We start from the raw sequence: 27716 nt of genomic DNA, 5'->3' as shown, positions 1-27716 counted from the left end.
GCTTCCAGTGATGCTGACTCAGAGGCTAAAGGGCACTAGTTAGCTGTACCCTGAAGCACTGGCTTTAAGGCAGATGCCAACAATAAGACCAGAGGCAGATTGTCATCTACAAAGATGCAAGTGGAAGTTTCATTTTCCTTAAGAAGTTCTCTCGACACTCCCCACACCCACTTCTTCTTCTTTCTTCTGCTCCACCTACCCTCCTTAAGCACATGACTTTCAAATATACCCTGTGTGCATTTTTTTGTTTTGAAAAAAAAAATTGAATCTTTAATTCTATTCTAGTTTCCTGAAGAATCCCTTGAGTCTTGTCAGAATGATTTTCAAGAAGAAGGAAACATGAAAGAATATAAGTAAGGGGACTAAATGGAAAAAAAAAAGTTTGAAAAAGAAAAAGCACTTTTTCTGGCTTTTCTGTTTGTGAATTATTTTTTCCTTCATACATTTATTTATACATCTTTATTTTGGAAAGAGTACTAATTTACAGATATGCTTACCTTTTAGCAAATTAAAAATAGAAATATGAAATTAGGAAACAATTATGCAAATAATAAGGATTCATACTGTTTTTGTGATTATTGAATAAGATTCTTAGCTTTCTAGCTGGCAGGATAAAAGGGAAACATGGTAAGTTCTAATTTTCTGTTCATAAAAACATATTTAGTTATAAAATTTTGACTTTGCTTCTTTCCAGGAAGAAAGCATAACAAATTGTCATTTTTTCCGCCCAAAATTCTAGTTGGTTTCTCTGCTTAAAATCATCATGCCTACATATGCAGCTCTTTCTTTTCTTTTCTGCTCTATGTGACTAAAGCAGTATGCTGATTCAGACCGCTCTTAACACAGCTGTCTTGCCCTCTCTGTGCCATCCCACCTAGCAAGCTAAGCTAGGCTTCTTACCAAGTAAGCTCCTTGCTTCCTTTTTCCTTTACTTCCTGCTTCCACATAGTCCATGGAACACAGAGCAAAGAAGTCAGCCATCTTATTCTTTCTCAAGGGTCCAGGATTCTCACACATGTGGCAAGAATACGAACTTCATCCAGGCCTAACTCCTTCTCATAAGAGTGCTAGCCATGTCCGTCACCTTGAGCAAGGCAGCTGGAGTGATCTTGACATTGGCAGTACACTTGCTCTTTCATAATGCTCCCATTTTACCCTCTAGCGCTGACAGATGTGTTTCCATTGACATTTTCTCAAAAGAGTAGAGCTAAGAATTCACGGGTGGGATTTTCTTTTTGGAGTAGGTGGGCAGAAGTGTCAAGGCAAGTAGAGTGTTGTCAAATACTTAGAAGATTGCATTGACTCCTAAAATGGAAGTGGCATTGGACAGAATCTTCAATAATAGTATTACAACATGCAGAACTGTTTTTTATGGGACCTTTCTTATAATTTTACAATAAAGGATAAGGCAAAACATTAAAAGTTAATTTGGAGAAGACGGTTCCATAAGAGTCAAAGGTAAAAGATTTGAAATATGTGGTCTTATGGAATCCCTGGACAAGAGGAGTAGGTGGAAAGGATTGTTCCCCAGAGCAGGCATGCATTTATTGTCTTCCTTGAGGTTTTTTAGAAGAATGATTGGGAGGAGGAGCCAAGATGGCCGAATAGGAACAGCTCCGGTCTACAACTCCCAGCCTGAGCAACGCAGAAGACGGGTGATTTCTGCATTTCCATCTGAGGTACCGGGCTCATCTCACTAGGGAGTGTCAGAGAGTGGGCACAGGTCAGTGGGTGCACGCACCATGTGCGAGCCGAAGCAGGGTGAGGCATTGCCTCACTCGGGAAGCGCAAGGGGTCAGGGAGTTCCCTTTCCTAGTCAAAGAAAGGGGTGACGGACGGCACCTGGAAAATTGGGTCACTCCCACCTGAATACTGCGCTTTTCCGACGGGCTTAAAAAACGGCGCACCAGGAGACTATATCCCGCACCTGGCTCCGAGGGTCCTACCACACGGAGTCTCGCTGATTGCTAGCACAGCAGTCTGAGATGGAACTGCAAGGTGGCAGCGAGGCTGGGGGAGGGGCGCCCACCATTGCCCAGGCTTGCTTAGGTAAACAAAGCAGCCAGGAAGCTCGAACTGGGTGAAGCCCACCACAGCTCAAGGAGGCCTGCCTGCCTCTGTAGGCTCCACCTCTGGGGGCAGGGCACAGACAAACAAAAAGACAACAGTAACCTCTGGAGACTTAAATGTCCCTGTCTGACAGCTTTGAAGAGAGCAGTGGTTCTCCCAGCATGCAGCTGGAGACCTGAGAACGGGCAGACTGCCTCCTCAAGTGGGTCTCTGACCACTGACCCCGGAGCAGCCTAACTGGGAGGCACCCCCCAGCAGGGGCACACTGACACCTCACACAGCAGGGTACTCCAACAGACCTGCAGCTGAGGGTCCTGTCTGTTAGAAGGAAAACTAACAAACAGAAAGGACATCCACACCAAAAACCCGTCTGTACATCACCATCATCAAAGACCAAAAGTAGATAAAACCACAAAGATGGGGAAAAAACAGAACAGAAAAACTGGAAACCCTAAAAAGCAGAGCGCCTCTCCTCCTCCAAAGAAACGCAGTTCCTCACCAGCAACGGAACAAAGCTGGATGGAGAATGCCTTTGACGAGCTGAGAGAAGAAGGCTTCAGACGATCAAATTACTCTGAGCTACGGGAGGACATTCAAACCAAAGGCAAAGAAGTTGAAAACTTTGAAAAAAATTTAGAAGAATGTATAACTAGAATAACCAATACAGAGAAGTGCTTAAAGGAGCTGATAGAGCAGAAAACCAAGGCTCGAGAACTACGTGAAGAATGCAGAAGCCTCAGGAGCCGATGCGATCAACTGGAAGAAAGGGTATCAGCAATGGAAGATGAAATGAAGCGAGAAGGGAAGTTTAGAGAAAAAAGAAATGAGCAAAGCCTCCAAGAAATATGGGACTATGTGAAAAGACCAAATCTACGTCTGATTGGTGTACCTGAAAGTGATGGGGAGAATGGAACCAAGTTGGAAAACACTCTGCAGGATATTATCCAGGAGAACTTCCCCAATCTAGCAAGGCAGGCCAACGTTCGGATTCAGGAAATACAGAGAACGCCACAAAGATACTCCTTGAGAAGAGCAACTCCAAGACACATAATTGTCAGATTCACCAAAGTTGAAATGAAGGAAAAAATGTTAAGGGCAGCCAGAGAGAAAGGTCGGGTTACCCTCAAAGGGAAGCCCATCAGACTAACAGCGGACCTCTCGGCAGAAACCCTACAAGCCAGAACAGAGTGGGGGCCGATATTCAACATTCTTAAAGAATTTTCAACCCAGAATTTCATATCCAGCCAAACTAAGCTTCATAAGTGAAGGAGAAATAAAATCCTTTACAGACAAGCAAATGCTGAGAGCTTTTGTCACCACCAGGCCTGCCCTAAAAGAGCTCCTGAAGGAAGCGCTAAACATGGAAAGGAACAACCGGTACCAGCTGCTGCAAAATCATGCCAAAATGTAAAGACCATCGAGACTAGGAAGAAACTGCATCAACTAACGAGCAAAATAACCAGCTAACATCATCATGACAGGATCAAATTCACACATAACAATATTAACTTTAAATGTAAATGGACTAAATGCTCCAATTAAAAGACACAGACTGGCAAATTGGATAAAGAGTCAAGACCCATCAGTGTGCTGTATTCAGGAAACCCATCTCATGTGCAGACACACACATAGGCTCAAAATAAAAGGATAGAGGAAGATCTAGCAAGCAAATGGAAAACAAAAAAAGGCAGGGGTTGCAATCCTAGTCTCTGATAAAACAGACTTTAAACCAACAAAGATCAAAAGAGACAAAGAAGGCCATTACATAATGGTAAAGGGATTAATTCAACAAGAAGAGCTAACTATCCTAAATATATATGCACCCAATACAGGAGCACCCAGATTCATAAAGCAAGTCCTGAGTGACCTACAAAGAGACTTAGACTCCCACACATTAATAATGGGAGACTTTAACACCCCACTGTCAACATTAGACAGATCAACGAGACAGAAAGTCAACAAGGATACCCAGGAATTGAACTCAGCTCTGCACCAAGCAGACCTAATAGACATCTACAGAACTCTCCACCCCAAATCAACAGAATATACATTTTTTTCAGCACCACACCACACCTATTCCAAAATTGACCACATACTTGGAAATAAAGCTCTCCTCAGCAAATGTAAAAGAACAGAAATTATAACAGACTATCACTCAGACCACAGTGCAATCAAACTGGAACTCAGGATTAAGAAACTCACTCAAAACCGCTCAACTACATGGAAACTGAACAACCTGCTCCTGAATGACTACTGGGTACATAACGAAATGAAGGTAGAAATAAAGATGTTCTTTGAAACCAACGAGAACAAAGACACAACATACCAGAATCTCTGGGTTGCATTCAAAGCAGTGTGTAGAGGGAAATTTATAGCACTAAATGCCCACAAGAGAAAGCAGGAAAGATCCAAAATTGACACCCTAACATCACAATTAAAAGAACTAGAAGAGCAAGAGCAAACACATTCAAAAGCTGGCAGAAGGCAAGAAATAACTAAAATTAGAGCAGAACTGAAGGAAATAGAGACACAAAAAACCTTTCAAAAAATTAATGAATCCAGGAGCTGGTTTTTTGAAAAGATCAACAAAATAGACCACTAGCAAGATTAATAAAGAAAAAAAGAGAGAAGAATCAAATAGACGCAATAAAAAATGATAAAGGGGATATCACCACCGATCCCACAGAAATACAAACTACCATCAGAGAATACTACGAACACCTCTACGCAAATAAACTAGAAAATCTACAAGAAATGGATAAATTCCTGGACACATACACTCTCCCAAGACTAAACCAGGAAGAAGTTGAATCTCTGAATAGACCAATAACAGGCTCTGAAATTGTGGCAATAATCAATAGCTTACCAACCAAAAAGAGTCCAGGACCAGATGGATTCACAGCCGAATTCTACCAGAGGTACAAGGAGGAACTGGTACCATTCCTTCTGAAACTATTCCAATCAATAGAAAAAGAGGGAATCCTCCCTAACTCATTTTATGAGGCCAGCATCATTCTGATACCAAAGCCGGGCAGAGACACAACCAAAAAAGAGAATTTTAGACCAATATCCTTGATGAACATTGATGCAAAAATCCTCAATAAAATACTGGCAAAACGAATCCAGCAGCACATCAAAAAGCTTATCCACCATGATCAAGTGGGCTTCATCCCTGGGATGCAAGGCTGGTTCAGTATACGCAAATCAATAAATGTAGTCCACCATATAAACAGAACCAAAGACAAAAACCACATGATTATCTCAATAGATGCAGAAAAGGCCTTTGACAAAATTCGACAACCCTTCATGCTAAAAACTCTCAATAAATTAGGTATTGATGGGACATATTTCAAAATAATAAGAGCTATCTATGACAAACCCACAGCCAATATCATACTGAATGGGCAAAAACTGGAAGCATTCCCTTTGAAAACGGGCACAAGACAGGGATGCCCTCTCTCACCACTCCTATTCAACATAGTGTTGGAAGTTCTGGCCAGGGCAATTTGGCAGGAGAAAGAAATAAAGGGTATTCAATTAGGAAAAGAGGAAGTCAAATTGTCCCTGTTTGCAGATGACATGATTGTATATCTAGAAAACCCCATTGTCTCAGCCCAAAATCTCCTTAAGCTGATAAGCAACTTCAGCAAAGTCTCAGGATACAAAATCAATGTACAAAAATCACAAGCATTCTTATACACCAACAACAGACAAACAGAGAGCCAAATCATGAGTGAACTCCCATTCACAATTGCTTCAAAGAGAATAAAATACCTAGGAATCCAACTTACAAGGGATGTGAAGGACCTCTTCAAGGAGAACTACAAACCACTGTTCAAGGAAATAAAAGAGGATACAAACAAATGGAAGAACATTCCATGCTCATGGGTAGGAAGAATCAATATCGTGAAAATGGCCATACTGCCCAAGGTAATTTGCAGATTCAATGCCATCCCCATCAAGCTACCAATGCCTTTCTTCACAGAATTGGAAAAAACTGCTTTAAAGTTCATATGGAACCAAAAAAGAGCCTGCATCGCCAAGTCAATCCTAAGCCAAAAGAACAAAGCTGGAGGCATAACGCTACCTGACTTCAAACTATACTACAAGGCTACAGTAACCAAAACAGCATGGTACTGGTACCAAAACAGAGATGTAGATCAATGGAACAGAACAGAGCCCTCAGAAATAATGCCGCATATCTACAACCATCTGATCTTTGACAAACCTGAGAAAAACAAGCAATGGGGAAAGGATTCCCTATTTAATAAATGGTGCTGGGAAAACTGGCTAGCCATATATAGAAAGCTGAAACTGGATCCCTTCCTTACACCTTATACAAAAATCAATTCAAGATGGATGAAAGACTTACATGTTAGACCTAAAACCATAAAATCCCTAGAAGAAAACCTAGGCAATACCATTCAGGACATAGGCATGGGCAAGGACTTCATGTCTAAAACACCAAAAGCAATGGCAACAAAAGACAAAATTGACAAATGGGATCTAATTAAACTAAAGAGCTTTTGCACAGCAAAAGAAACTACCATCAGAGTGAACAGGCAACCTACAACATGGGAGAAAATTTTCACAACCTACTCATCTGACAAAGGGCTAATATCCAGAATCTACAATGAACCCAAACAAATTTACAAGAAAAAAACAACCCCATCAACAAGTGGGCGAAGGATATGAACAGACACTTCTCAAAAGAAGACATTTATGCAGCCAAAAAACACATGAAAAAATGCTCATCATCACTGGCCATCAGAGAAATGCAAATCAAAACCACAATGAGATACCATCTCACACCAGTTAGAATGGCAATCATTAAAAAGTCAGGAAACAACAGGTGCTGGAGAGGATGTGGAGAAATAGGAACACTGTTACAGTGTTGGTGGGACTGTAAACTAGTTCAACCATTGTGGAAGTCAGTGTGGTGATTCCTCAGGGATCTAGAACTGGAAATACCATTTGACCCAGCCATCCCATTACTGGGTATATACCCAAAGGACTATAAATCATGCTGCTCTAAAGACACATGCACACGTATGTTTATTGCGGCATTATTCACAATAGCAAAGACTTGGAACCAACCCAGATGTCCAACAATGATAGACTGGATTAAGAAAATGTGGCACATATACACCATGGAATACTATGCAGCCATAAAAATGATGAGTTCATGTCCTTTATAGGGACATGGATGAAATTGGAAATCATCATTCTCAGTAAAGTATCGCAAGAACAAAAAACCAAACACGGCATATTCTCACTCATAGGTGGGAATTGAACAATGAGATCACATGGACACAGGAAGGGGATCATCACACTCTGGGGACTGTTGTCGGATGGGGGGAGGGGGGAGGGATAGCATTGGGAGATATACCTAATGCTAGATGATGAGTTAGTGGGTGCAGCGCACCAGCATGGCACATGTATACATATGTAACTAACTTGCACAATGTGCACATGTACCCTAAAACTTAAAGTATAATAATAAAAGAAAAAAAAAAGAGAAAATTGAAAAAAAAAAAAGAATGATTGGATGACAGACAATTTAGGATTATGCTTGCTTTCTCATCACAATCAATGTGGATGATTGAAGGGGCCTTGAAAATTAGATGGATGAGAATGTTGCTATTCTTTTATGAAAATAACTAGTATTTTTACGTGGATGAAGGTTTATTCACTTTACATGCGTATAAAGAGCAACCCAAAAAATCACCTAAAGCAAAGTAGACTTTTCTACTTCGAAGCAGCTTTGAATTTTCTTTCAACATTTGAAAAGGTTTTTTTTTTTTTACCTATAGCTTTTCTACCCACTCCCTGTCCTTTTATATTATCTGTCATAAAGTAGATACAATATGCTTGTCACTTTTTCCATTATCTTTATAGTAATTTTTAGGAAATGTAAAAATGCTCACTAATGAAAAATTAGTAACGAATTAAAATATTTTCCAGGAACTCATAGAGGGAGATAGGCTACTTATATAATAGCAAAAGGATAAAACTTAGCAGAACTAGTGAATAAAGCCTTATTTGGCCAGATACGTTATTTATCATGCATGATCGTTGTATTCATTGTAATGTTAGCAAAAGCACCTGTGCATCCTTTATTCCAATAGAAGCATCTGTCAGTGATGGTAGAAAAGCCATCATTGGGTTTAAGAAAACAGAGTTCTCCTGGAGGAGAGCCACTTCGAGATAAACCTCAGCTTTGTACGTCTCTTAACAGGAAAAACAGGAATTCTGAAACTTACCCTCTGACCAGGGTGGGATGATGATAAAATGTAAATCATAAATCTAAAAGTTGCTTAGGGATCATTGTATTCGTAGACCCATACTGCTTCCTCAAATCCATTATGACAGCTCATAAGAGGCTGTTATTCAAGCCCCATGGAGGCTTTAAACTCAGTGGAATTCTAGGAACTATACCTGTTTCCTTATTGGGATATGCAAAGTTTCACTGGAAAATACACTGGTTAATACAGAAAAGACTTTGCTTTGAAAAGAATTAAATTTCATCTATAAGTATGTAGTGGATACATTGAATGATGTATGATCATAGATGATTGTTAAACTAGGCATCACCTTTGAAAAGAACTTCAAGACTGTAGAATAGACAAAACATTTCATATTTACTGAATCCTAATAAGTGGAGGATATGACTCATTTATATGTCATTTATATTTTCCAGAGATTGTGCATCTTTGACAGTTTTGGAACCCTGGTCTTTGCAGTATTTATGGGAGTATGGGGTAAGTTTTTTTTTTTTTCATGCACTCAATTTGATAGTATTACACAGTTTTATGTAGGCTATCAAAGTAACCCACTTTTAGGATCTTGTATTGCCCAGGCATCAACTCCCCTAGAATTCCATTTATAACTGAGGACATTGTATCAGTTAGCTTTTACTATATTAAAATCTGCATCAAAATATAGTGGCTTAAAACAACAAACTTTATTTCTCATATTTATTATTTCTCATCATTCTCTGGGTCAGCTGAGAGGTTCTTCAGGCATGGGTTGGCTCAGCTGACTCTCTAGTAAGCTGGCAGCTCCACTGGGGATAGATGATCTTGCATCTAGAAACCTGGCTTGGTCTGTGGGGCTCGGCTGGGAAGACTTCTCTGCTCCACATGGTGTCTCATCTTCAAGTAGGCTAGCCCAGGATTCTTGGTTTCAGGGTTCCAAAGAGAAGAGAGGACAAGCTTCGGTGCATATGCATTTTTAAGCCTATTGTTGCACCAAGTTAGCTAATGTCCCATCAACCAAAGTAAGTCATATGGCCAAACCAGCATCAATGTGGGGCGGTGGGAGTACTACCCAATGGCTTGGATGTAGGAGGCATGATTTGTTGGAAGCCATTATTGCAACAGCCCTCACAGTGTGATACAACCTAACTTTTATGGGGGTGGAGGTCAGGAGGAAGCAGCAACACAGTGATTATGGGTGAGCTTTCTTCCCCATACACTTCTATGTGAGCGGATATTTAATGAGTATCTGCTACTCGTATAATAACAACACACTCTACTTACTAACTAGAACAGATATAATTCTGCAAGATCTAATTCCCATATGGGAACTTTACCACTATATATTATTTACTTTGGGATAGAATCATTAATACAATGAGGCAATTATCATTTTCTTTAAATGCAAACTTTAAATGTTTAATTGATCTGAATGTTCTAACATAGAAGAAAAATTTCCATTTTCAAAATTAGATGCATTTCCAATTTCATTGTGTAAGTATGAGGAACAACAGAATTCAGGTTATAGGAAGGCCGAGGAAAAAACTGAACCAAGTTTCTTATTTTTTTAAAAGACAACACGTCAATGTATGTAACTCACAGAATCAGTTATTTACAGTGTCCTCAGCAGTATTTCTGTTTGGTAGTGACTGTGCCTACGAAGAATTACCAAATGGATCACAGAACAGACAATCCAGTTATTTTGCTCACTTTTTAGAGATATTTGTTGCCGCTCCACAGATAAAGTGCACTGTAAGGTGGCCAAACATCCCAATCAGTTACATTGGCATTCAGCCATTTCGCATGTTTTGGCTGGAGACCAAACTCTGGCTAATATTTGACCCATAGAAGAATAAAGATTGAATGTATGTATTAAGATCCTCTGTGCTCCTCCATTGTAATACACCTTTCTCCGCCCTCCCCTTCCGCCCAGTAAGAACTTAGGTGCTGAACACATGGGTCAGCATTTTAACTATTAACTGTACTCTCAGCGTTGAATCATAATGTGTAACATTCTAACGCATCTACTAAACTGCATATACTAATGGATGCTGATAGCATCCATTAAAGAAGACATTTGAAATAAAGCAAAAAAATGTTAATTTTGACACTAGAAAGACAAGCCTCAAATTTCCTAGCTAACCTTCCCTTCTCTGATCATTAACTACACCATGGTTATAGAACTGACTTACACATTAGCTGCTGATTTTATCTGATTTTCGAATGCAGAAAGTATTTCAGCACTGCCTATAGCATCGTATGTATATTTTTAAGGATATGTATGATAAACTTTAAGTGCTTTGTGTGGCTTTCCTTGTTACTTCTGCTTTGAGAACTACTGCTGTGAACCACTTTACAGAAAGTCTGAAATTGCAGAACCAAACAGGCTACAGCCTCTTGTGAAGTTATTCATATCACCACCATTATGTTCCTGCAGCATCTTTTTTGTGCCCAGATGCATATGGCACTTATTTTTCTGCTCCCTAGAAATTATGAAAGTTGAGAGTAGAAAACCTTTTGTAATCAATATAATATAAATCATATACGTACCTTAAAAATGTCCATCCTTTTAGGACAAGGCAGCCCACCTGTTCATACTGATTCATAGAGTCCTAAACACCAACCCATGGTTGAAGTAAAGGTTCTAAACACATCCTGCCCACTCCCTTCCTTGTTGCATCTTGCCTACTTACACCTGATTCTCCCTGGATCAGACTTGGCTGCATGACTGCCATGTTTAATTTTCACCTTTGAGGGGTGAGTTCTAAACTAGGCCTACTTATTTCCAGAAAACCACCAGTCATCTGGCTCACTAAGGACCTGGGGAATCAGGAAGCCTAACTAGCTGCACTTGGGGATCAGAAAACAGTTGCTGTGACTGTTACTTTCAGACCTGTGCTGCTTCTGCTAGGTCCACACCAGCAAAATAATGCATCTCCTGCTACCACCACCCTGACTCCATTCAGCCCAGTTTCTGACTTAAGTGACATACAGATGCTTCTGACAGGCATTTTAAAAAATAGATCTGGAACCCTACCTGCAAGAGAGTTTCTAGACCTTGAATTAGGAGGTTGGAATAAACAGCTGGGTGTGGTGGCTCACGCCTGCAATCCCAGCACTGTGGGAGGCTGAGGCAGGTGGATCACTGAGGTCAGGAGTTTGAGACCAGCCTGGCCAACATGCTGAAACCTCGCCTCTACTAAAATACAAAAATTAGCCAGGTGTGATGGTGCACACCTGTAATCCCAACTGGAGGCTGAGGCACAAGAATTGCTTGAATCCAGGAGGCAGAGTTTGCAGTGAGCCGAGATCACACTACTGCACTCCAGCCTGAGCGACAGAGTAAGACTCCATCTTAAAAAAAAAAAAAAGTTGCAATAAAGGCTGAGGAAGTTAATCTAACTTCTCTGCCCCTGTGGGTTATGAGGCCTAAATGGTTTCAAGGCGTTAAAACATCCTAGACCTTCAGCAGCAAACTCTTACAGCAACCAGAACATTCCCATCTACCAGAGTGTGTCTCGTCCTTAGACAATGCAGGATATAACACCATAACACTTTACTGCTCTGAAACCTTTTTATGTATATGTGCATCTTCTTCATCTGATGCATATTTTGTTTAGATACAATAATATCCTGATTAAGAGGAAGAGCTGTTATTGATCCCCAAGTTCCAGACAACCTTTCTCTTTTCTTATTATATGTTGATGTAAGAGTTTTAACTGTGTCTAATCAGCTAGCACCTCTGGATTGCCAGAGAACAGAAGTGTGTTGCTCCCTGCTGAAGTTCTATCAGTTGTCTTATTGCAGGGGGAGAGAGCAAAAGATACAGAACAGAAATTTCTGTCTGTGATCATGCACGGTCACCCCAGGGCTTGGTGCCCTCAATCTGGAACACACAGCATTGTGAGTCAGCGCTGACGTGGCCCAGGAGTACTCCAAAACACTGGATGACTACTAGGTTAGCAGTGCCTTCCATAGACTCTGCAGAACCTGTGGCTGAGTGAAATAAGGAACTAGAACACTCACCTGTCCCTGCAATTCCCAGGGGTTTTCCTTCAAGGCTGAGGATTTGCTAACACCAGGCTATGTCTTGCTTGCATTGCAATCCTATCACTTCCCAGGCAGAACTGCTTCCTATAGCAGAATTTTGTAAACAGAAGCATTTTACCCAGTATGTTCAAATTCAGGGAGGAGGGAAGAAGACATCCACCGTTCTTCCCTTATAGCACCAACTAGAGTTGCTTATGTTACTCTTTGTGAGAAAAGTTAAGAATATTATCATGAATTATCTCCTGTTGATACTTTATAGATACTGAGGTAGATACTAGATAGGTACTGAGTAAATGAGTGGCTATCACACTCCGATTTTAAAGATGAAGAAGATGACACTCAAGGAGATTAAGCCAATTACCTAAAGTCCCATAGACAGAAAGTGACAAGCATAGGAGTTCGGCCAATAATTTGGCTATTATCAGTCTTTAGATTGATGACAAAATACAGTGTATATTAATGAAGTTGCAGCAAGCTTTGAGAAAGATGCAGAAATAATTTGGTTTTTACTGACATAATTGCATTATTTTTGGTGCGGTGAAAAAAATGAGAATGGGTTAGAAAATGTCAGTTTAGTCTCCTTGATTCTACCTCATGTGACACAGGTGCAGACCCTTCTTTCTATCGGAAAAATAAGAAACCACCAGTCTTCCAGCCTAATTTTAACAGGCTTATAAGTACCAGTTTTTCATTTATGCCTGTAAGTGTCAAAGTGCAACAAGATTTTAATGTGCTTAGTCACAACATACTTTAAAAAATGGTTATGCTGGAAGAGTATGTTTGCAGTCTGTGAGGTAGAAGAGTACCCATGATAATTCCTTCAGCATGTTGACCCTGGACTCCTCCCCACAGTCAAGGTGCTAAAGCTTGATCTCACCAGTAAACTGTCAATGCTTCATGGTATATTCTCCATCTAAGGTTATCCTGGCCTCTTGCTAGGTACAGGACTACCTCAGAGATACTGTGGGTAAGGTTCCAGACCACCACAAGAAAGCGAATATCACAGTAAAGGGAGCCACACAAATTTTTGTTTCTCAGTGCATATAAAAGTTATGGTTATACTATACTATAGTCTAGTGAGTGTGCATAGCATTGTCAAAAAATGTACATACCTTAATTAAAAAATACTTTATTACTACAAATGCTGACAATCATCTGAGCCTTTAGAGAGTGTTAATCTTTTTGCTGTGAGAGGGTCTTGCCTCGGTATTGATGGCTGCTGACTGATTAGGTAGGAGGATGGTTGCTGAAGGTTTAGGTAGTTATGCAAATTTCTTAAAATAAGACAACAATGAAGTTTGCCACATCAGTGGACTCTTTTTTCACAAAAGAGTTATCTAGCATGTGATACTGTGTGGTAGCATTTTACCCATAGTAGAACTTCTTTGAAAATTGGAGTCAATCCTCTCAAACCCTACTACAGCTTTATCTACTAAGTTTGTGTAATATTCTAAATCCTTTGTTGTCATTTCAATAATGACAGCATCTTCACCAGGAGTAGATTCCATCTCAAGAAACCACTTTCTTTGCAGATCCATAGAAAGCAACTTCTCATTCCTTCAAGTTTGATCAGGAGACTACAGCAGTTCAGTCACATCTTCAGGCTCCATTTCTAGTCCTTCTTGCTCTTTCTACCACATCTGCAGTGACTTCCTCCACTGAAGTCTTGAACTTCTCAAAGTCATCCATGAGGGTTAGAATCAACGTCTTCTAAACTCCTGTTAATGTTGACATCTTCACCTCCTCCCATGAATTATAAATGTTCTTAATGACATCTAGAATGGTGAATCTTTTCCAGAAGATTTCTGTTTATTTTGCCAATATCTAGCCAAATAATTACTATCTATGGCAGCTGTAGCCTCACTAAATGTATTTCTTAAATAATAAAATGTAAAAGTTGAAATGACTCCTTGATCTATGGGCTGCAGAATGGATGTTGTGTTCATAGCCATGAAAACAATATTAATCTCTGTACATCTCCATCAGAGTTCTTGGGTGAGTGGATGCATTGCCAATGAGCAGTAATTTTTTTAAAAGAGTAATTTTTTATGAACAATGGGCTTAAAATAATTCAACACACCATGTTATAAACAGATGTGCTTGTCATCTAGGCTCTATTGTTCCATTTAGAGTACAGGCAGAGTAGATTTCACATAATTCTTAAAGGCCCTAGGGTTTTTGGAATGATCTAAGAGTGTTGGCTTCAACATGAAGTCACCAGCTGCATTAGCCCCTAACAAGAGAGTGAGCCTGTCCTTAGAAGTTCTGAAGCCAGGCGTTGACTTCTCTCTAGCTGTGAAAGTCCCAGATGACATCTTCTTCCAATGGGAGGCTATTTCATCTACCTTGAAAGTCTGTTGTGTAGCTACCTTCATCAATGATCTTAGCTAGATCTTCTGGATAACTTGCTGCCAGTTAGCACTTGCTACTTCACCTTGCACTTCTATGCTATGGAGATGATTTCTTTCCTTAAACCTCATGAACCAACCTCTGCTAGCTTCAAACTTTTCTTCTGCAGCTTCCTCACCTCTCTCAGCCTTCATAGAGTGGAAGGGGGTTCTGGCCTTGCTCTGAATTAGGCTTTGGTCTAAGGGAATATTGTGGCTGGTTTGGTCTTCTATCCAGATCATTAAAACTTTCTCCATATCAGCAATAAGGTTGTTTCACTTTTTTGTCATTTGTGTGTTCACTGGAGTAGTACTTTTCATATCCTTCAAGAACTTTCCCTTTGCACTCACAGCTTGGCAAACTGGCACAAGAGGCCTAGCTTTCGATATGCCTTCCTCACTAAACTTAGTAATTTCTAGTTTTCATTTAAAGTGAGAGATGTGTGAGTCTTGCTTTCACTTGAACACCTTGAAGCCATTGTAGGGTAATTAATTGGCCTAATTTCACTGCTGTTGCATCTCAAAGAATAGAGAGGCCAGAAGAGAGGCAGAGAGATGGGGGAGCAGCCAGTCAGTGGAATGGTCAGACCACACACATTTGTTAATTTTGCTATCTTACATAGGTGCACTTCATGTTGCCCCAAAACAATTACAATAGTAACATCAAAGATCACTTATCACAGACCACTATAAAAGATACAATAATAATGAAAAATTTGAAATGTGAGTATTACTAAAATGTGACACAAAGTGGGTACATGTTGTTGGAAAAATGGCATTGATAGAGGCTCACCATGGGGTTGCCACAAACAATCAATTCGTAAGAAGATAAAAACACTATCTGTAAAGCATGATAAATCAAGGTACATCTGTACAGGAGGTACTGAAGGCCCAAGTAGACTAGCATAGCAGGAAGTAAGGAGAGTGGGTGGTTATGTGTAGAGGTGAGCAGTTGGAGTCAGCTGGGACCTCTGAGTGGATTATTCCCCAGGTGGTGGGGGTCCTCCAGTTTCTGGGTGGTTTCCTTCAGTTTGTTCATTCAGTGCATTCATTCGTTACGTGCCTACTATGTCGTAGTGCTTCTGCTATGAACAAAACCAAATCCCTGCACATGTGAAGGTGACATTCCAGTGGGTATGATAGACAGTAGACCTAGAAGCAGATATAGGTTGGGATGCATGAGTGCTATGTATTAATATTTTGAAGGGCAGAAGAAGGGTTGACAAAGGGAATAAAATGGGCCCTTTCTAAGAGAATGCACATGACCACTGGAATGATTTCATAATTACAGAGTGGGAGACAGAGCTGAGGGAGCTTCAGGGGTGGGGGCATATGCAATACTGGCAGTAGGATTCTTGGTAGATTAAAAAGTAGAGTCCTCTGTTGATGGAGATGTATGGGAGTTTATCAAGGAGATGCAGAACCTTGGGGGACTTTGGTAAGTGGGTGGTGTTTGTTATGCTGCTTCATATGCAGCCTAGGGAGGGTTGGCTCATTCCTCCCAACAGGATCTCTTTGGGGAGTATCTGCCACCTGAGAGCAGCATGGCTCAGCTGGGCAGCAAGACCAGCCAGTCACATGTCAGTCCACAAAAGGACATGGTGCCCTCTGGATTTCCATCCCATTGACAAAGAAGCCAATACTCACTTCATTTCCCCTTGGGCAGGTACAGAAGCACAAATGTCTGGGTTGTTTCTCAGTAGCCATCACCCTCTATATAAAACACTCAACAATTTGATCCTGATTCCAACATCCAGGTTATTTCTACTCTAACTTACTGGAAAAGTAGTAGTCAAAACAAACACTGCTAGGAAGTGAGTGCTTTTAAACATGTTCAGTTGTCTTTGCCATTGGGGAGTGTTGGATTCTTGCTCCTTACAGGTGCATCCCAAGACTGCCTCCTGCATTTCAGGCTGCCTGCTGCAGGGTCTGCAGGATTTCATTCTGGCTCTCTTCACTCTCTACTTCAGTGAGTCTCCACCCTGACTGCATATTAAACCTTAAAAACAAAACAAAAACAAACAAAACAACTATGCTCAGGCCCCTTTCCAGACCAAAAATCATAATTTATAATTTACAGGGTGGTACCTGGGCTCAGTATTTTGTAAAAGCTCCCTGGTCCTTCTTACGTGCAGCCAGGGTGTGATTACTACCCTGCACCTCATTTAATGGTCTTATTCTCTCATGGCCCCAATTGCCACTTAAAACAATGAAAATCCATCTCAATCCAGATCTTCCTCCTATGTTGTAGACTTTAACCTATCTACTGGACATTTCTTCTTGAGTAGTCCACATACATTGCATCTGATCGTAACCAAACCAGTTGTCTCCTCTTGCACACTTGACCTTCTTAACACACTTCCTATTTCCAAGGAATGCCACTAGAATTTAGGATATTGCCTAAGCCAGAAACCTGGCTAGCATCCTTCTGTCATACCTGCATCCATCCGTCTGCCTTCTCAACGTCCCTCAAGGATCCTGCCGCATCATGTACCTGCCAGCAGGTCTCCCTGCCCCTAGTCTCACTCTAGACTACCTTCAAAGTCTCCTCCATCTGTACGTTAAACTCTCTAAACTCCTTTCAAAGCACAGAAAACCCTTTGTGATGTGCCCCTGCAGAGCTCTTACCTGGCTGCCCCACCTCCATCACACCTTTCGCTTACTACCAGATTATTTGCAGTTTTGGGAAAGTACCTGGCCCTCTGGCCTCCGTGCCTTTGCATGTGCAGCTCCCTGGGGGCAGGTGGCCTTAGTGTTCCACCCACCACCACCTTCACCTGATCATCTCTGAGGCATCTCAAGACTCATCACAGTGGTCCCCTTCTCTGGGATGGCCTTCCCCGAAACACCCAGTTAAATGTTCTGGTTCTGTGTGCCCAGAGCAACCTGTGCTTACCTTTATCATAGCCCTCTTAATAATCAACTATACCTGTCAGTTCAAGGACAGCATAATTCTCATATGCCTAGGAGCTCCTTGAATCAGGGACTGTGTCTTGTTTTCTCTTTATTCCCAGCTGATAGTAGACACTCAAAGAATGTTTGTAAATAGAAGAGTGGTGATTACAGAATTTTTTTTTTATAGGAAGGACTTAGGGTTTGCAGTCTGATTAGAAGGGCATAGGGTATTTACTCTGAAACTGCATTTTTTCAATTAACATTTAATGTTTTTATTTAGTATTTAAAGTTAAAAATTCTGAAAAATGATTCCTAAAAAATTATTTTAGTCATACTTTATGTAAGATTGAGAAAAATACCAGTTTTCCATATGAATGAATATTAATTTATTTGGGACATCCTAAAGTATTTCTCTTCCACTGTAGGCCCTTAGGAAGGAAAGGAGAGTACAAGAATGAGGGCACGGGGAAAAGCAGATGAAGGATGGACCATGAGCTCCTTTGGAACTGTGATCATTATTTGTGTTTTAGTTGGCAATAAGGTGCTGGAACATATGCCTCAGTGTCAGACATACTCACATGTCTTCTGACCATCATATTGCCTTTCCCAGAATCTATAGTCTATTTCATAATGTTGTAAATTACCAACATTTTCTTTAAAATCATGTTTTTCCCTTTTAAATAGTAGTATCTCCTATAATTTAGATTTGATTTGCCATATACAAAAGTATTATGGATGATATGGTTTGGCTCTGTGTCCCCACCCAAATCTCATGTCGAATTATAATCCCCATGTGTCAGGGGAGGGGCCTGGTGGGAGGTGATTGGATCATGGGGGTGGATTTCCCCCATCCTGTTCTCATGATAGTGAGTGAGTTCTCATGAGATCTGATGGTTTAAAGCTGTGGCACTTTCCTCCGTGCTCTCTCTCTCCTATTGCCATGTAAGACGTGTTTTGCTTTCCCTTCGCCTTACACCATGATTTTAAGTTTCCTGAGGCCTCCCCAGCCATGCAGAACTGTGAGTCAATTAAACCTCTTTCCTTTATAAATTACCCAGTCCAGGTAGTTCTTTATAGCAGTGTGAAAACAGGCCAGTACAATGGATAATTAATATTATTCAGTACAGATTTCTGAAACATCAGTCATCATTGAAAATCCACACAAGCTGTTCTGTCTCTCTGTTAGTTACCTTGTTTTTGGAGTTTTGGAAGCGACGCCAGGCAGAACTTGAGTATGAATGGGATACTGTTGAGTTACAGCAGGAAGAACAAGCCCGACCAGAATACGAAGCACGATGTACTCACGTAGTGATAAATGAGATTACTCAGGTAAGCAGGGTCGTATTTAGGTGCAGTTTAATCTACTTACTGCTGTGGTTCTCCTCCTTGGCCGCACATTAGAATCACTTGGGGGAGCTTAAAAAATATTGATACCTGAGTTCCATCACTACATACTCTGGTACTTAGTAACCTGGGGGTATTCTGAGCACAGGGGTTTTTTTGAAAGCTCCTTTGGTGATTCTGATGTGCAGCCAAAGTGAAGAAGCACTGCTTAGAACAGTAGACACAGGAGATAAATGGGGCCCCTTCTTTCATAAAAACAGTAAAAATATAAAAAAAAATTTTTACTGTGACATAGAGATATAAGGAAAGAGGCACTGGTTTTTATAGTTGATTCTCAATTTTTCACGTATACTTTCATTATTCCAGCCCCTTATTCATCCTAGACCAGCTGCCCCTTTATCTTGCAGTAAGCCTCAGCCACTGCTCCACCTTCTGGTTGGGATGTGCAGAAAGTAGTGTGGCCTTCATCCTAAAGTTGGAGAAAGGATGGAGGAAGAAGGAAAGTATTTTTTGAGGTCCAACTCTGTTCAGGTACTGTGCTAGGTATTCTATGTCATCGGAAAGGTAGATTTGCTGCTGCTACCACTACTCCAAAGATAAAAAACTATATTCTGTCTGTATAAATATTCCAAAGTCCCTGAAAGATGATCTTTAAATCATCTGCATTCTTGCTTCTTTCCATCAACACAGAAAACTTTGAGCTGATTGTACTTGCAGTCATCAGCATAAGAACAGTAGGTTCTGAATACGAATAGCTCTTGGAAAGAAAATGCTATTACCAAGAATGTCTGAAAGTGTTCCCAACTATAGGTTTTATAAATTGAATCACAGATTTACAAAATGTTGGCACTAAAAGGAACCAGAGGGAACAGTTCAACCTCTTCCTTTTACAAATGGGAAAAAACGAGGTTCAATTACCAGTAGAAAGTGACATTTGTCTTTCGCAATGTAAAAGCTTCAAATAATCCACATTATGAATAGTTCCTGCTGTTTACTAGAGAGGACAGGGTCAAAGCATATGTTGTTGAAAGACTGTATATTCAGAAATGAAAGCCGAAACTTAAACAAAATTAGATGTTTATGAAGTCGTTTGAGCACTAAAAAATCTTATAATACCAGCAACATGGGAAAAATACTGAAGAAAAGACAATCTGGTCATTTAAACCTGCCAATTTTATAGTTAAAATTGCCAGCTTATAAGTTAAATTTCCCTTGAAATGTTACTTGTTAAAACATTGCAAGTGAAGGTTCCTTTTTCTTTAACGTTATTCCTCGTTTCACTTTCATTGCCCACATACCCTCCCTTTGTTTAGAGAGGCCTATAGTGTGATGGTGAAGTCTCTGATGCCAGAGTTCATGTCTGACCACAGCAACTTACTAGTTGGGTGATCTTGGACCAATTAGTTAACTTCCCGGTGCCTCAGTGACCTCATCTATAAAATGGGAATAATACAGTTGTTTCCTCATGATCGCAGCTAAGGATTGAGTTAATGTATAGAAGCTACTTAGAATAGTGCCTGGCACAGAGTTAAATACTCTGTAAGTATTTGCAGCTGTTATTAGGCTGCTCTTACAATACAGGTAAATCATGTAGAGGGTTGATTTCTACTCTTAAGAATTTAAATATATTTTTATGAACTATAAAATGGAAATCCTCTAAAAATTTATTCAAAGTTAATATAGAAAGCCCAACCAAGAAACACATAGTGGATACCTAGTATTTGCAGACATCTAGGAAACTTTTTGTCTTGCCTGTGCTCTGCGCTATCATCACAGCAATTTCTAAAACCTAAGACAAGCCCAGAAGTATAGCTTTGCAGCTTGGCACCATCAGACACCCAGATTCCTGAGCTCGGGTCGTGGCCGATAAACAGTTTATTCATGCTTGCATTTTCCAAAAACTTATTAAAATGAACACTGCACATGTTTTGTGATGTGTGACTTTGAAATTGTTAACAAAAAAGTGCAATTATGAGTAAGGAGACTATGCTTGCAAACTAATTTTTTAAAATTAAGTCTAAGATTTATTGGCCAGTCAGGAGAAAAATAATTTTATTACAGTAATCCCTTGATTGACTAAACTTTTTTGTTTTTGTAATTAGGAAGAAGAACGCATTCCCTTTACTGCCTGGGGAAAATGTATACGGATAACCCTCTGTGCCAGTGCTGTCTTTTTCTGGGTAATTCTATCACAAACATGTTTTGAATAATTAAAAATGTTTTTATTATGTAACTTTTTTTAATATCTAATTTTAAATGTTGAGGAAACTAAATGCTGAGCCTGGAAACTATATGGTCTCAGAGAGACAGACAGATATTTCCAGATAACTATTTTAGCCACCACATAGAGCAACTCCCAAGGTTCAAGATACCTTATCTGTTCACAGTGGTTCTTCTAGTTCTTTTCACCTCATCTGTTTAAATCAGTGATTCAGGATTTTCCAGTTTCTGGTGAAGATCAAATGGAAGACATTAAGAATTCTAAAATTTTCCAACAGCAACAATCAAAATAAAATGTTGGCCGGGGGCGGTGGCTCATGCCTATAATCCAAGCACCTTGGGAGGTCAAGGTGGGCGGATCACCTGAGGTCAGGAGTCAAGACCAGCCTGGCCAACATGATGAAACCCCGTCACTACTGAAAATACAAAAATTAGCCAGGCATGGTGTCACACACCTGTAGTCCCAGCTACTCGGGAGGCTGAGGCACGAGAATCACTTGAACCCAGGAGACGGAGGTTGCAGTGAGTGAAAATCACACCACTGCACTCGACTGGGTAACAGAGCAAGACTCCATCTCAAAAATAAAATAAATAAAATGTCTAGGAATACCCTTAACAAAAAGATAATAGGAACTATCAAAGAAAACATAAAAACTCTTGAAAGTTGTAAAGGATCTGAATGAATGATGATTAAATGAATGATTCTAGATAGAAACACATTTTCTGTAAAATATCAGTACTTACTAAGTTAGTTTTAGGCTTATTGATGGAATCATATTAGTGATATAATAATTTAGTGTGAGTTTTAATGGCTCAAGAACAGCCAGATTCAAGAATAGCACATGAAGCCTAGAAATAGCCCCTGATAGCAATAAAAATGTAATATGTTAGAAAAGAGGCATTATAAATCCATCAGACAAGTGGAGATTATTCAATAAATAGTAATGGAATACTTGTTAGCTATTTGGGGGAACAATAAATGTTAAAGTCTTACTTTAAACCATATACTATAATAAATTCCAAAAACATTAAAAAAAAATTAAAGGCCAGGCATGGTGGCTCACGCCTGTAATCCCAGCACTTTGGGAGGCCGAGGCAGCAGATCACCTGAGGTCAGGAGTTCAAGATCAGCCTGGCCAACATGGCGAAACCCTGTCTTTACTAAAAATACAAAAATTAGCCAAGTGCACCTGTGATCTCAGCTGCTTGGGAGACTGAGGCAGGTGAATTGCTTGAGTCCAGGAGGTGGAGGTTGCAGGGAGCCGAGACTGCACCACTGCACTCCAGCCTGGGTGACAGAGTGAGACTCCATCTCAAAAAAAATCTTAAAAAGGGAGTTGCCAAGATGGCCAAATAGGAACAGCTCCCATCTGCTGCTCCCAGCGTGATCAGTGCAGAAGACGGGTGATTTCTGCATTTCCAACTGAGGTACCTGGTTCATCTCATTGGGATTGGTTGGACAGTGGGTGCTGCCCACAGAGGGCGAGCTGAAGCAGGGCAGGGCATCGCCTCACCCAGGAAGCACAAGGGGTCGGGGGATTTCCCTTTCCTAGCCAAGGGAAGCCGTGACAGACTATCTGGAAGAACAGGACACCCCCTGCCCAAATACTGCACTTTTCCCAAGGTCTTAGCAACCAGCAGACAAAGTGATTCTCTACCATGCCTGGCTCAGTGGGTCCCATGCCCAAGGAGCCTTCCTCACTGCTAGCGCAGCAGTCTGGGATCAATCTGCGAGGTGGCAGCCTAGCTAGGGGAGGGGCGTCCACCATTGCTGAGGCTTGAGTAGGTAAACAAAGCGGCCAGGAAGCTCAAACTGGGCAGAGCCCACCGCACCTCAACAAGGCCTAATGCATCCAGACTCCACCTCTGTGGGCAGGGCATAGCTGAACAAAAGGCAGCAGAAACTTGTGCAGACTTAAATGTCCCTGTCTGACAGCTCTGAAGAGAGCAGTGGTTCTCCCAACACAGCGTTTGAGCTCTGAGAACGGACAGACTGCCTCCTCAAATGGGTCCCTGACCCCCGTTTAGCCTAACTGGGAAACACCTACCACTGGGGGCCGACAGACACCTCATATAGGGTGCTATCTCTCTGGGATGAAGCTTCCAGAGGAAGGATCAGGCAGCAATATTTGCTGTTCTGCAGCCTCCGCTGGTGATACCCAGGCAAACAGGGTCTGGAGTGGAACTCCAACAGACCTGCAGCTGAGGGACCTGACTGTTAGAAGGAAAACAGACAGACAGAAAGGAATAGCATAAACATCAACAAAAAGGTCATCTACACCAAAACCCCATCTGTAGGTCGCCAACATCAAAGACCAAAGGTAGATAAAACCACAAAGATGGGGAGAAACCAGCAGAAAAGCTGAAAATTCTAAAAATCAGAGCATCTCTTCCCCTCCAGAGGATCACAGCTCCTCACCAGCAACAGAACAAAGCTGGACAGAGAATGACTTTGACAAGTTGACAGAAGTAGGCTTCAGAAGGTGGGTAATAACAGACCTCTCTGAGCTAAAAGATAATGTTCTAACCCATCGCAAGGAAGCTAAAAATCTTGAAAAAACTTTAGACAAATGGCTAACTAGAATAAACAATGTAGAGAAGACCTTAAATGACCTGATGGAGCTGAAAACCATGGCACGGGAACTTTGTGTTGCATGCACAAGCTTCAGTAGCCAATTCGATCAAGTGGAAGAAAGGGTATCAGTGATTGAAGATCAAATTAATGAAATAAAGAGAGAAGACAAGGTTAGAAAAAAAAGTGAAAAGCAACGAACAAAGCCTCCAAGAAATATGGGACTATGTGAAAAGACCAAATCTGTGTTTGATTGGTGTATCTGAAAGTGACAGGGAGAATGGAACCAAGTTGGAAAACACTCTGCAGGATATTATCCAGGAGAAATTCCCCAACCTAGCAAAGCAGGCCAACATTCAAATTCAGGAAATACAGAGAACACCACAAAGATACTCCTTGAGAACAGCAACCCCAAGACACATAATTGTCAGATTCACCAAGGTTGAAATGAAGGAAAAAGTGTTAAGGACAGCCAGAGAGAAAGGCCGAGTTACCCACAAAGGGAAGCCCATCAGACTAACAGCACATCTCTTGGCAGAAACCCAACAAGCCAGAAAAGAATGGGGGCCAATATTCAACATTCTTAAAGAAAAGAATTTTCAACCCAGAATTTCATATCCAGCCAAACTAAGCTTCATAAGTGAAGGAGAAATAAAATCCTTTACAGACAAGCAAATGCTGAGAGATTTTGTCACCACCAGGCCTGCCTTACAAGAGCTCCTGAAACAAGCACTAAACATGGAAAGGAACAACCGGTACCAACCCCAGTAAAAACATGCCAAATTGTAAAGACCGTCGATGCTATGAAGAAACTGCTTTAATTAACGGGCAGAATAAGCAGCGAACGTCATAATGACAGGATCAAATTCACACATAACAATATTAACCTTAAACGTAAATGGGCTAAATGCCCCAATTAAAAGACACAGACTGGCAAATTGGATAAAGAGTCAAGACCCATCAGTGTGCTGAATTCAGGAGACCCATCTTATGTGCAAAGACACATATAGGCTCAAAATAAAGGGATGGAGGAAGATCTATCAAGCAAATGGAAAGCAAAAAAAAAGCAGGCGTTGCAATCCTAGTCTCTCATAAAGCAGACTTTAAACCAACAAAGATCAAAAGAGAGACAAAATAGGCCATTATGTAATGGTAAAGGGATCAATTCAACAAGAAGAGCTAAGAATCCTAAATATACATGCACCCAATACAGGAGCACCCAGATTCATAAAGCAAGTCCTTAGAGACCTGCAAAGAGACTTAGACTCCCACACAATAATAATGGGAGACTTTAACACCCCACTGTCAATATTAGATCAACAAGACAGAAGGTTAACAAGGATATCCAGGACCTGAACTCAGATCTGCAACAAGCAGACCTAATAGACATCTACAGCACTCTCCACCCCAAATCAACAGAATATACATTCTTCTCAGCACCACATCACATATATTCTAAAATTGACCACATAATTGGAAGTAAAGCACTCCTCAGCAAATGTGAAAGAACAGAAATCACAACAAACTGTCTCTCAGACCACAGTGCAATCAAACTAGAACTCAGGATTAAGAAACTCATTCAAAACCGCACAACTACATGGAAACTGAACAACCTGCTCCTAAATGACTACTGGGTACATAATGAAATGAAGGCAGAAATAAAGATGTTCTTTGAAACCAATGAGAACAAAGATGCAACATGCCAGAATCTCTGAGACACATTTAAAGCAGTGTGTAGAGGGAAATTTATAGCACTAAATGCCCACAAAGGAAAGCAGGAACGATCTAAAATCAACGGCCTAACATCATAATTAAAAGAACTAGAGAAGCAAGAGCAAACACATTCAAAAGCTAGCAGAAGGCAAGAAATAACTAGGAGCAGAACTGAAAAAGATAGAGACACAAAAAACCCTTCAAAAAATCAGTGAATCCAGGAGCTGGTTTTTTGAAGAGATCAACAAAACTGGTAGATGGCTAGCAAGACTAATAAAGAAGAAAAGAGAGAAGAATCAAGTAGATGCAATAAAAAATGATAAAGGGGATATCACCACTGATCCCATAGAAATACAAACTCATCAGAGAATACTATAAACACCTCTATGCAAATAAACCAGAAAATCTACAAGAAATGGATAAATTCCTGGACACATACACCCTCCCAACACTAAACCAGGAAGAAGTTGAATCTCTGAATAGATCAATTTCAGGCTCTGAAATTGAGGCAATAATTAATAGCCTACCAACTAAAAAAAGTCCAGGACCAGAAGAATTCACAGCCAAATTCTACCAGAGGTACAAAGAGGAGCTGCTACCATTCCTTCTGACACTATTCCAATCAATAGAAAAAGAGAGAATCCTCCCTAACTCATTTTGTGAGGCCAACATCATCCTGATACCAAAGCCTGGCAGAGACACAACAAAAAAAGAGAATTTTAGGCCAGTATCCCTGATGAACATCGATGTGAAAATCCTCAATAAAATACTGGCAAACCGAATCCAGCAGTACATCAAAAAGCTTATCCAACACGATCAAGTAGGCTTCATCCCTGGGATGCAAGGCTGGTTCAACATATGCAAATCAATAAACGTAATCTATCACATAAACAGATCTAGTGACAAAAACCACATGATTATCTCAATAGATGCAGAAAAGGCCTTTGACAAAATTCAATAGCCCTTCCTGCTAAAAACTCTCAATAAACTAGGTATTGATGGAACATGTTTCAAAATAATAAGAGCTATTTATGACAGACCCACAGCCAATATCATACTGAATGCGCAAAAACTGGAAGCATTCCGTTTGAAAACTGGCACAAGACAAGGATGCCCTCTCTCTGCACTCCCATTCAACATAGTGTTGGAAGTTCTGGCCAGGGCAGTCAGGCAAGAGAAAGAAATAAAGGGTATTCAATTAGGAAATGAGGAAGTCAAATTGTCCCTGTTTGCAGATGACATGATTTTATATTTAGAAAACCCCATCATCTCAGCCCAAAATCTCCTTAAGCTAATAAGCAACTTCAACAAAATATTAGGATACAAAATCAATGTGCAAAAATCACAAGCACTCCTATACACCATTAAGAGACAAACAGCCAAATCATGAGTGAACTCCCATTCACAATTGCTACAAAGAGAATAAAATACCTAGGAATCCAACTTAAAAGGGATATGAAGGACTTCTTCAAGGAGAACTACAAACCACTGCTCAACGAAGTAAAAGAGAACACAAACAAATGGAAGAATATTCCACACTCATGGATAAGAAGAATCAATATCGTGAAAATGGCCATACTGCCCAAAGTAATTTATAAATTCAGTTCCATCCCCATCAAGCTACCAATGGCTTTCTTCACAGAACTGGAAAAAACTACTTTAAAGTTCATATGGAACCAAAAAGCCTGCATTGCCAAGACAATCCTAAGCAAAAAGAAAAAAGCTGGATGCATCACACTACCTGACTTCAAACTATACTACAAGGCTACAGTAACCAAAACAGCATGGTACTGGTACCAAAACAGAGATATAGACCAATGGAACAGAACAGAGGCCTCAGAAATAACACCACACATCTACAACCATTTGATCTTTGACAAACCTGACAAAAACAAGCAATGGGGAAAGGATTCACTATTTAATAAACGGTGCTGGGAAAACTGGCTAGCCATATGTAGAGAGCTGAAACTGGATCCCTTCCTTACACCTTGTACAAAAATTAATTCAAGATGGATTAAAGACTTGAATGTTAGCCCTAAAGCCATAAAAACCCTAGAAGAAAACCTAGGCAATACCATTCAGGACATAGGCATGGGCAAGGACTTCAACACCAAAGCAATAGCAACACCAAAAGCAATAGCTTTTGGTGACTAAAACACCAAAAGCAAGAGCAGCAAAAGCCAAAATAGACAAATGGGATCTAATTAA

General features: G+C 40.5%; 1 protein-coding gene across 3 annotated transcripts in view; it reads left to right on the top strand.

Moving 5' to 3' along the window:
- The window catches only part of ANO6 (anoctamin 6), a 218413-nt gene that overhangs the window by 155312 nt on the left and 35385 nt on the right, over positions 1 to 27716 (top strand). For all 3 annotated transcript variants that reach the window (XM_031000832.3, XM_031000833.3, XM_031000831.3), the window contains 3 exons: positions 8771 to 8831; positions 18846 to 18988; positions 21106 to 21183. In XM_031000832.3, the coding sequence (XP_030856692.1) occupies positions 8771 to 8831; positions 18846 to 18988; positions 21106 to 21183 (282 nt within the window). The remainder of the gene's footprint in view (positions 1 to 8770; positions 8832 to 18845; positions 18989 to 21105; positions 21184 to 27716) is intronic.

Source organism: Gorilla gorilla, chromosome 10 (genome assembly GCF_029281585.2).
Source record: "Gorilla gorilla gorilla isolate KB3781 chromosome 10, NHGRI_mGorGor1-v2.1_pri, whole genome shotgun sequence".
Classification (NCBI taxonomy): Eukaryota; Metazoa; Chordata; class Mammalia; order Primates; family Hominidae; genus Gorilla; species Gorilla gorilla.
The sequence above is the reverse complement of the archived record's forward strand: the minus strand, read 5'-3'. Positions and strand labels throughout refer to the sequence as shown.